This window comes from Eubalaena glacialis, chromosome X, assembly GCF_028564815.1.
Source record: "Eubalaena glacialis isolate mEubGla1 chromosome X, mEubGla1.1.hap2.+ XY, whole genome shotgun sequence".
Classification (NCBI taxonomy): Eukaryota; Metazoa; Chordata; class Mammalia; order Artiodactyla; family Balaenidae; genus Eubalaena; species Eubalaena glacialis.
This window is the reverse complement of record NC_083736.1, coordinates 64108546-64119900: the sequence shown is the minus strand read 5'-3', so window position 1 is coordinate 64119900 and position 11355 is coordinate 64108546. Positions and strand designations below refer to the sequence as shown.

The 11355-nt window shown below is 51.0% G+C and overlaps 1 protein-coding gene across 1 annotated transcript; it reads left to right on the top strand.

Annotated features, from left to right (window-relative positions):
• The first annotated feature begins 802 nt into the window (after positions 1–802).
• Positions 803–9105, top strand: AWAT2 (acyl-CoA wax alcohol acyltransferase 2). The gene is given in 11 exon segments (XM_061178150.1): positions 803–887; positions 995–1062; positions 2383–2589; positions 2963–3128; positions 6661–6812; positions 6926–7120; positions 7345–7549; positions 7779–7953; positions 8537–8736; positions 8955–9047; positions 9050–9105. Coding segments are annotated over 11 exon segments (1602 nt in total).
• Positions 9106–11355: the final 2250 nt, after the last annotated feature.

Genomic DNA, 11355 nt, shown 5'->3' with positions numbered 1-11355 from the left:
CACCCTGACTCCCGCCAGTCTGCCCTGAGCCACCGTCATGTCTGCATGGATTATTGCCATACTCCCTCAAAAGGCTCCTTCTTCTTCCCTGGCCCTTTAAAACCGGAAAGCAATCCTTTCCTTTTTTCTGCTCAAAACCCCACACTGACTCCCCATCTCAGTCAGAGGAGAAGGCCAAGGCCTTACACCCTCTGGCCCTGCCAAGCTCTCTGACTTCACCACCTCAGCCCCTCTCACTCACTCAGCTCCAGGCTTCTGCTCCTCTGCACCTGCCAGGCACACCCCACCTGCGACCTCCTCCTCCCCAATCACGTTGTCACCGAAAGACCATAGACAGCTGGGCCTCATAAACCTAAATGTAGGCTCGGGGTGCCATGTGTGCCCTGGGCTCCTCCCTGCCCCATCTCCCCCCATCCACACTGGCTCTGGAGGCCTCTTAGCAGCCCCACCCTCGCCTCCACTCACTTCCCACACCAGAGCTCCATCTACACTTCTCTGCACAAGTGTGCAAGAGGGTGTCACAATCACAGCCCAGGCCATGCCCAAGTGGGTAAAGTGCAGGTGGGTAGATGGCTGGAAGGAACTGGACAAGCAGACGCAGCATGTAGTCCTGTGGTCCTGTGGTGGGGGAGAGCAGGTTAGGGGGTGGAGACTAGGCAGGAGGTGGAGACTAGGCAGGGGGTGGAGACTAGGCAGGGGCTGAAGAAGAAAGCACAAAGGGAGGAAACCGCACCAGCCCCTGAGCAGGTGGGGCTGGCCAGCCCAACTGCACTTACCGGGAGCCACCGGGACCCTGGCCATAATGCTCCTGCCCTCCAAGAAGGACCTCAAGACCACTCTGGAGGTCTTTGCTCTTTTCCAGTGGGCCCTCAGCGTCTTGGTTATCAGTGAGTCTTCGGCCTTTGGCAGGGTGACCAAAAGTCCTGGTTTGCATGGGACTGAGGGCCTATAGGGTTTAGCGGGACTCTCGATGCTGAAATCTGGGTTATCTCAGGCAAAGCAGGACAGTGGGCCACCCAGGCCTCTAGCCTGATGCGCTTGGGCATGGTCTGCGTGGAATCTGTGAGTGCACACGTGGGTATGGGTGCCTGCCTGTGCAGGAATGTGTGTGCACGTGTGTGTGAGCCAGCCCTGTGGCCGGTGTGTGTAGTGAGCTCTCCTGGGTCGTCAGTGGGGCCTGGAGGGCATGTCTGGGGAAGATGGGGAGCAGTTCCGCTGAGGCCTGCCAAGGAAATGGGCTTAGCTGCAACCTTGGGGACCTGAGCAGACCATCGGTGTGAGACAGTTGTCCTGGTGGCGGAGGGAGCTCTGAAAACCTCTTGTCCAAAAAAATTCATCCATTTATCCATCCATTTTCCCCTTCTATCCACACCACAAATACTTTGTGGAAGTTCCTTAGGTGCTGGCTATGGTACTGTAGGTGCTGAAGCAAACCATCCCTATGGGAGGGGGTGCCTGGAACAAAATTCTCATTTTTTAAGTGGTTTAGGTGAGTACTTGTCTGGAGGCAGGGTCATGACCTAAATGACCTTGGAAGATATCTGGGAAGGAAGAATACAGGTGGGCCCTGGGAGCCTGGGACTTGCCAGTCAATAGGGAGAGTGGGCTGGAGAACAGGGATTGGGGGGCTCAGATGCCTGCCTGGGGTGGGTATCAGGATGCCCGAATGCTAAAAAGAGCAGTGTTAACCTAGGAATTATGGGCAATCAGAGCTGGAAGAGACCAGGAGGAAGGAATCCATATGTACCAGCTACTTACTTTGTGCCAGGCATTTGCATACCTATGGTTTCATTTTAGCCTCCTGCCAACCTTATGAGGTAGAAGCTATTATTATGCATAATAATACACACTAATAGCTACACACACACATAATGATAGCTTGCACTCATATAGTATTAGCTAACATCTATTGCACTTTTTTTTTCATGCCAGACACTCTTCTAAGCACCTGACATGCCTAATCATCTCCATTGTGCAGATGAGGAAGTTGAGGTACATGCAGTACAAGTGGGCCATCCAAGATCGCACAGCTAGCACGTGGAGGAGCTGGCCTGGGAGCTGAATCCACAAGGGGCTGATTCTGGCCTATGAGCTCCTGTCCCTAGCTCCTGCATCTCCTTACTTACTGCTGACTGGGAGGCTGGGTGTGGACGTGGCTCTAGAGTACATGTTAGGCCAGAGAGGAAGGAGGAAGCCAGGCCTTCTGCGTATATAAACATTCTCGACTGAAAGGGGAAAAAGGTCAGCTCCGAATGGCCTCTTGCTGAGGACCAGGGCCCCAGCCGGGCCTCTGCTCTCTCCCTCCTTGCAGCCCAGGCCTTGGGGCCCTCTCCTCAGTGAGAGCTGAGTCCCCTTTCTTGAGCTCTTGTCCTATCTCCACAGACTTGCCTCATGACCACCGCCTCCCCTCGCTGCCACCATGTTCCCATGAGAGAGCAGGGTCCCCAAGGCCTAGGAGCTGACACTGCATTGAGGGAGAAGTATGACCATTATGGACGGCCAGCCCAGGCCAGGCCCGCGTCGGGGGCTGGAGCCTTTAGGCTGGTAGTTCCCCTTCCTCAGTCTTGTCCAGAATGTTGCTCCTCAGAGGTAACCACTCTTAATAGTTTGTGTGTATGTAGCCAGAGATTATGGGTATAAAAATATCTATATTTCACCACATGCATGCTTGTGCACGCACATACACATATAGCCAAAGGGCAGAAAAATATGGACGTTAAAAACACAGTCTTTGAGCCAGACTGCCTGTGTTCAAATCCCAGCTCTACTCCTTACTATCTGTGTTCCTTTAGCAGGTTATTGATTTTCTCTGAGTCTTGTTTTCTTCATTTGTATAAAGGGCGTGTGAGAGTGTATTAATTGGGCTGGCCCATGTACGCCGTGGTAACCGAGTAACGTGGAGATCTCAGCGGCTAAACTCAACAAATGCTTATTTCTTGTTCATGTTAAACATCCAACACAGGTTGGTGAGAGTCTCTGCTCTCTGTGGACACAGGTGTTCAGGCTGATGGAGGCCCCGCCGAACTGTGATGTTGCAAAATGTGGCTTCAGAGATGACCACCAAGTTGGCAGGAAAGGGAACAAAGGCCCCATGCACACTCCTTTCTGCCACCACCAGAATGGCAGGTGTAAACAACAACGAGCCTTATTCTGAACTTCGTTAATTATGAGGTTGAGATCTTTTCATGTATTTATCAGCAATTAGTATTTCTTTTTCTGTTAAGGGCCCATTCATGATCTTTGTCCATTTTTCTATTAAATTTGAGTTGACCCTTAGAGGACAAATAAGAAATAAATGAAGAAGAAAGAGTGTTCAGGGCAGAGACTGGGCAACAGCTAGCAAGGCTGGGATGAGGGGAGAGCATAAAGCATTCAAGAAGTAGCCAGTGGTTAAGTGGGATGAGGGGGTAAGAGGCACAGAACTGACGCTCAATACATAGTGAATGAATGAATGAATGAATGAGAGAGAGAAGACAGAAGAGACTGGCAAAAGAGGCAGGGGACAGATTGTGTAGGGCATTGTCAACCATGGAAAAGTGTTTGGACTTTTTCCATGTGGAGCCATGACTGGGTTGGGCACAGGGCAACGGCATTAGATTGGTGTTTTTGAGAGATCACTACAGTTAGTTCTGGGTAGCAAACTGATTATAGGACGAGGCTGTCGCTCTAGTTCAGGTCAGAGATTGTGGTGATTTCAGCCAGTTCAGAAGTAATTGTGAAGGGGAGAAGAGCAGAGATTCAAGAAATTGGAGTAGAATTAGAAGGACTTGATGATCAGAAGATGTGGGAGAGAGAAAGAGGGGAGGCGAGACTGAGGGTTCAGGTGTGTGTGTGAGTTGGAGGAGGGGCAGATGGAGCAGAGAAGGAGGAGAGTGGCTGAAAAGCGGGTGAGGACGGAGAAGTGTCCCAGAGGCCTCTTCATTAGAGCTTGACTTTGGGCTGTATGGAGAGGTAGCCTGGAGCAGGCAGAAGAGCACTGGGCCCTGGGCTCCCAGGAGGTGACAGTTCCAGGGTTTGTCCCTCAGAGCCTTCCCAGTTCTTCACCCTACGAGTCTGCAATGGAGTCGTATCCATTTGGACCCTAATGGCCTTGAGAGAAGAAGCTCACACGTAGTCTGCGAGAAAGATAAGGTGGAAGCTGGTGTTGTAATCCCCACTTGGCTGATGAAGCTCAACGGCTTGTCTGTGGTCACACTTATGCTAAGGGGCAGATCCAGGATTTGTGTCACCACAGGGCACCCCACCTGAGGCCACACTGCCTCCCAAGATGTCCCCAACTCTGTCTGGGTTCAAGCACAACCTAAAAGAAACGTGGACTAGACCCATGCATCCCTTTATTTCTTGAAAAAGTCAAGTCCCAATTTCGTTCCTTTTTATGGCTGAGTAATATTCCATTGTACATATGTACTACATCTTCTTTATCCATTCCTCTGTCGATGGACATTTAGGTTGCTTCCATGTCTTGGCTATTGTAAATAGAGCTGCAATGAACATTGGGGTGCATGTATCCTTTCAGACCATGTTTTTCTCTGCATATATGCTGGATCATATGGCAGTTCTATTTTTAGTTTTTTAGGGAGTCTTCGTACTGTTCTCCGTACTGTCCTATGTACTGTACTGTACAGTCTCTGTACTGTAAATTGGTACATAGTGGTTGTACGAATTTACTTTCCCGCCAGCAGTGTAGGGGGGTTCGTTTTCTCCACACCCTCTCCAGCATTCATTGTTTGTATATACTTTGATGATGGCCCTTCTGAGTGGTGGGAGGTGATACCTCATTGTAGTTTTGATTTGCATTTCTCTAATAATTAGCGGACTTGAGCATCTTTTCATATGCTTTTTGGCTATCTGTATGTCTTCTTCGGAGAAATGTCTATTTAGGTCTTCTGTACATTTTTTGATTGGGATAATTGCTTCATTTTAAATTTCTTTAGTTATCTCTTAGATATCGATCAGTTATCACTAATTCATCCCCAAACTCTCCACAAACACATCAGGAATCTAGAAGTCTCGTCTCCTGCACCCCCACCGTTTTTAAAATTTCCTTGAGGACCTCGCTGCTGGAGCCCAGCATCCTCCTGTTACAGTCCGGTCTCATGCACCGCTGTCACCTCCAGGGCCCGTGAGGCACCTTGGGTGTACAATCTAAGAAGGTATTCATTCTCAGGGTTGTACAAGTATTGGATCAGTACTTGCCTGACCCTGAGAGTGAATGTCTCCTTGAATTTTGTGCCCTAGGCGCCTTGCTCTCCTCACCTTAGTCCTGGCCCTGCTCACTTCCTTCCTTTGTTGGATTTCTTTACCTGAATCCCATGCCATCCTGTCTTGCTTTACTCCCTCATTTTGGTGAGCACATCCTCCAGTCATTTCCTGAGAAAGGAACGTGGGAGACAAACTCTCTGAGACTATATGTCTGAGATTGTCTTTATTCTCCCTTCATACTTGATTAATAATTTGGCTGCATATAGAATATCTTAGCTGTGTCCAGACTAAGTATCTGAGTCTAGTGTCTCTTTGGTTCATTTTCTCAGAGAATTATCCTCCTATCGCCCAGCTGTGTAGCGGAGGGAAAGGGGTCTGGGGTTTTAACTACTTCTTTGATAGACTTTCAATCAAGCCCTGTGCCCCACATCTGCTTTTTGTGACACCTGGTGGTTCCAAATCTGAGTCTTTCCTAGATTCTCCAGCGGAAACAGGCTTGCTCTTGTGGGCATACCACTTGCAGGTAACTACATTTCAACTTTCTGGTTCTCAGTTAATCCCTCTTCCGTCCACTGTCCAGCACGCAAACATTTTGCTAATAGCTCTCACCCACTGTTGGCGTCTCTCTGATTCTCTTTTTCCTTGCAGAATCTCTATCTTTTAAAACATCCTTGTGGTAATTTTCATGAGGCTCCAGCAAGGAGTCACGATAAAAACGTGTTTATTCTGCCACATTCAATTAGGAGTATTTTCTGTCTTTTTTAAACTTTCTTTTGACCCACTTTCTCTCACACAGTCTTATTCACAGCTGTTTTAAAAACTGAGTCCAGTAAGAATCCTGAGCATGGCTCCCTGTGACTCATCTCCATGAAGTCTGTCCTAACTACTCTAACCTACATTGTTCCTGTCTTGTTGGAGCTTAACATGGTCCATACCTTATTCTAGCCCAGCGTGGGTTCTCCTTTGTTTCTTGTTTGCCAACTCGTGTGCTCCAAACCTGGCTGAAGTTGGGTATCCTCTTTCTCTGGTATTCCCTCCACTGACGCCTCGCAGAGATGTGGAGAGGGGAATGTGAGTTGGAGGAAGACTATTCCTGGCTCTGTCTTTCCAGGACTCCCAACCTCTGGTGGCCAAATCAGCGTGACCCACCGCTGGCTCCCTGTCATTGAATGCAGCCCAGAGTGGTGCTGGAGCAGGTCCTGGGGGGAGAGGGCTAACTGCGTGGAGCAAAGTGGGGGAGGAAAACACCTTGCCTTCTAGACCTAAAACAGGTTCCCAAGGCCAGAGCGGGGATGCTGGTGCCACAGGCACGCAGGCCATGTGCTGGGTGAGGAGGTAAGAGTGTCGCGTGAGCCCGGCTGACGGTGTGTGTGACCTTGGGGTGGACAGAGCCCCAGAGGGCGAGCAAGTGTGAGGGACTGTTCACAGTTCATTGACTCTGGCCTGGGCTTCCTCCAGTAAGCGCTGTGATCCTTGTCAACCTCTACCTGAGCGAGGTGAGGGCCCTGCGAGGGCTGCGTTGCCACCCACCACACGCTCTTTCTCTCTCCTCTTATACTGTGGCCAATTCCGCGCCTCCCTTCAGCCTGACCTTGTCTGGGCTGGAGAAGGTGAGGGAAGGGGGTGTTTTCAAGGTGCCGGTGAGGCCCAGATAGGAACTGGAGTAGGCTAGTACAGCAGAGAGCTAGGCCTGTCCTAAACTGGCCCAGATGTTCATTCCCAGCCTGGGTGTTACTTAAGAGGGCAGGAAACAGCAGGGGGTGAGGGCACCCTGAGGCAGGCCTTAAAGGGCTCTGAAGAAGACAATGGAGGTGGCCCAAGTTCAGCTACACTGGCTCTGTTCTCAGGTGGCTGCCGGTTTACCTGCGTAAGGCACTGGTGCCTGTGGAAACAGTACTGTGATTACTTCCCACTCAAGGTGAGGAGCCGCAGATCTCCACTAGGGCCCCAGGCCCAGCCCCGACTCCAGTGGCAGCGGCTGGGTCAGGGTGGGGCATCATTCACATCGAGGCCCATGTGGATGACGCTCCCCGGAGCTGCACGGCCAGCCAGACACGACAGCCCTTTCCTTTCTAGGTCTCTGGCCAGAAGAGGCGTCCTCTTCCCTGGCTATACCCCTCTTGACTCCACGTTCCTCTGCAGCTTTTGAAGACTCACGATCTCTCCCCCAGCCTCAACTACATCCTCGCCTGCCATCCTCATGGGCTCATGTCCCACTCATGCTTTGGCCACTTTGCCACAGAGAAGTCAGGCTTCTCCAAGATCTTTCCTGGCATCATTCCTTCTATCCTCACACTGGGGGCCTTTTTCTGGGTGCCTTTCCTCAGAGAATATGTCATGTCTACAGGTGAGTTGGCTCCTAGGATGTAAAGCCAAATAAATAAATGGCTCCCCGAGAAAGAGGTGTTGGGTGAATGGGTGAGAACAAGGCCAATTCTGTGATCCCCTCTGGTCTGAAAAGCTACCATAGGTTCAGCTGCCTTATGTGAGGCTCTCCCCTCCTTTGAAGAGGTAGGGAGGAAAGTTAGGAGGTTAGGGAGATCACCAATGATCTTTTGCTTTTTTCTGCCCACCAGGGCCCTGCTCTGTGAGCCAGTCCTCCATGGACTTCCTGCTTACCCGTAGAGCCACAGGCAACATGCTGATCGTGGGGGTCAGTGGCCTGGCTGAGTGCAGATACAGCCTGCCAGGATCTACCACCTTGGTCTTGAAGAACCGCACCGGCTTTGTACGCACGGCCCTTCGGCATGGGTAAGGACACTTCTGGTCCAGACTGGGGAGAGGGGTTCCAAAAGCCCAGTGGGGAAGGAGGAAGAGGTTTTGAGGAAATGATATATAAAGAGGGAGGGGGAAAGCCGCTGCTGTGGTGGAGTAGAGCCTGGGTCAGGTTCTAGAGGCATTTCTGCTTCTGAAGAAAGGCCAGCAGGCCAGCCCGGAACCTGATCTGCTTCAGACTAGCATCTCATCTGGGCCAGTCCCTTTGTGAAAGGTGACTGGCTGCAACCCTATCTCAGAGAAAGCCAAAATTACCGTGTGGGCCAAAGGGAAGAAACCGAAAAGAAATGGCCTTTGGGTCTTAACTTCCAGTGTTTCAGACCTTGTGGGTTTACAGGAGGGTCTGGGACTCGCTTCCCTTAGCTTGCTGCTACTTTGCCCCCAGAGGCAGCTTGGGGTAGACCATGAGGCCCTCCCACTTAGCCTGGACCTGGGCCCAGCCGGGTTAGGGGCTGAGGAGCTTACAGGGAAACCCAGGGACCACTGGTGGTCAGCGTGTCTGGCTTTCAGCAGGGTCCCTAGCTTTCTGGCCATCAGAGAACATGCTTTTCCTCTGCAGGGTGGCTCTAATCCCTGCCTACGCCTTTGGGGAGACAGAACTCTACAATCAGCAGATCTTCACTCCCGGGGGCTTCGTTAGTCACTTCCAAAAGTGGTTCCAGAGTATGGTACACATCTACCCTTGTGCTTTCTACGGGCACGGCTTCATTGAGAACTCCTGGGGCCTTCTGCCCTACGCTCGGCCTGTAACCACCATTGGTGAGTTGGCCCTTCTGCTGGCAGCCTCATCTGGGACACAAGATCCAGTTCCAAGGCTGGATCTTGGCTCTGGCCATGTCCAGAGGCAGGGAAGCTGGCCAGGATGAGCGCAGGGGTGGAGGAAGCGTGGGGAGAACCCGGCCTTGAGGGCTGAGGCCTATTCTGAGGAGTGAGCCATTCTGATGCTTTCCCTTTCCCTTCTCCATCTCCCCTGGCAGTCGGGAAGCCTCTACCACTGCCCAAGATTGAGGACCTGAGCAAGGAGACGGTGGCAAAATACCACGTGGTCTATATCGATGCCCTGCACAAACTGGCCAGCACAAGACCAAGTTTGCCTTCTCAGAGACCCAGGAGCTGGTGCTAACTTGACAGACATCCCCCGAGGTCTCCCTGTGACAGGTGCGTGTGTGTGGGTGCCTGTTTGGCTGTTTTCTGGATCCCTCTTCCTCCTTCATTTCTCTCCTGCTAGCTCTTCTCTGCCTTTTCCTCGAGGTTACAAGGAGACGGCCCCAAAGCCAGGGAAGGCCCTAGGGGAGAGGGGTCCTGAAAGCTCCCTCACACATGCCCACTCAGCATCAGCACTGAGGAAAACAAGGCACAGAACAAAAAGCCCACCTTCTGATACTGCCTGTGCCCCACCCAGCCTGTTCTGAGGGCCTAGTATCCCTGCACTTGTCTCTTCTTCTCCAGCTCTTAAGCAGCCCCATCTTCTGGCATCAAGGCTCCTCCAGGACTGGCGGCCTTGAGATCCAGTAGGGTTTGAGTTTAGGCCCCTCCACCTTCATGCCCTGTAACTTGGATCAGTCTTCTCTGAGCCTGTTTCCTCATCTGTAAAATGGGACAAATAGTCCCTCCCCTGCTTACCTCAAAGGTTGGTGGGATGATGATATCGAATGTGATTGAACTTTGTAAACTGGAGAGCTACACAAAATTATTCTCCTCCAACCATTTTGCCCACTTCCTGTCCCTGAGCAAGCAATGCCCTAAATTTCATGGCATCTCAATGTTTAAAAGAAAGTTTATCCAATTAAAAAAACATTCTAATCTATTTTTATTTTTTAAAGTTTGTCTTTTTATTTTATTTTTTGGCCGCGCAGCACATGGGATCTTAGTTCCCCAACCAGGGATTGAACCCGCGCCCCCTGCGTTGGAAGCGTGGAGAATTAACCACTGGACTGCCAAGGAAATCCCTAATCTATTTTTTAAAAAAGAAAGTTTACAGTGTAGGATCTTGTCAACAGTTGTTTGAAAGTTTAAGTAACCTTTCTAGTTGGGTGACCTTGGGGGAGCTACTTAAACTCTTTAATGTTGGTCCCCTCATCTGCAAAATGGGACGATACATCATGGGGAGCTGGAGGCTGGATCTACCAAAGCTGTTTTGGGCTGAGGCCTGAAGAATGTTATAGATGCTACGGTCTCAAGCTGAGGGTGACTCTCTGCTGTGTCTTTGCCTCAGGACAATGTTCCTTTTTGCAGGACCTCTAGCCTATCAGACATGCGGTTACAGGAAAAGACCTAGGTGATGGGGGTGGGTGCGTGTGAGCTGGGGCACAGAGAGGATGTGGGATGTTCTGACAGGAAATTCAGACCACCTTCCTCCTGCTGCCCCTTCTGAAATGGGTGCCTCGGTCCTTCCCCAAGCTCATATGTGGTGTCAAAGAAACACCTAGTGGGAATTCCCTCGCGGTCCAGTGGTTAGGATTCTGGGCTTTCCCTGCTGAGGGCACAGGTTCAATCCTGGTCGGGGAACTAAGATCCCCCAAGCCACAGGGCATGGCCAACCACCAGCACCACCACTAGAAAAACAACAGCAAAAAAAAGAAGCATCTAGCAAGTAGGAAGTGCTTAAGCCGATCTTAAGAACAAGGGGAAAAAGCTTTATTTGCAAAGAATAAACCATTAATTTACACAAACTTACATCCCAGTTTATATACATTATGTATAGTTTATATACACAGTATCTCACACTGAATGCTGACCCCCAAAGCAGCACTGGGCCTGCTTCAGGCCATCCTCACCACTAAGCCCACCCCCCACCCCAGCTGGAAGCTTTTTGACTAAAGAAATGACATACCTCAACTCCACTTGGAGAGAGCCCTGAAAAGGATTACCAAAAAAAAAAAAAATCCAGTTCCTTCTTTGTGCTCACATGGCCTAGGGAAGCCTCCAGGCAGGGACAGGGCCTGAGGCAGCACCAGGGTGGCCTCAGGACTCCGTGGTGTTGGGCCCATCTGGAGCCTTCCATCCAGAGGCAGAAGCTGGGAGAGTGCCCTGGGGAAGGAAGCACTCTGACCAAGGCTGTGGCTATGCTTTCCCTGCCTGGCCAGGCTCCTGATGGGGGCCAAGAACTTCCAGCCTCGAGTCTGTGGGTGGTAGAAATAAGGGGGCTGTGTGGGACATGGACTGTTCCCCCCTCACCCTGCTGAGTCTGGAGGTTGGGGCTCCTTCACCTCGGGCAGGTCGCCTTCCGTCTCTGGACCTCAGTTTCCACATGAGTAACATGGGGTAGAACATAGGTTGGGCTAGATTCCCTCTAAGGGCCTCTCAATCTCTCAGTTTCTCTGAATCTATTTGCATCCACCACAAGTTACATAAAACACACATACTCACACGTGGCTC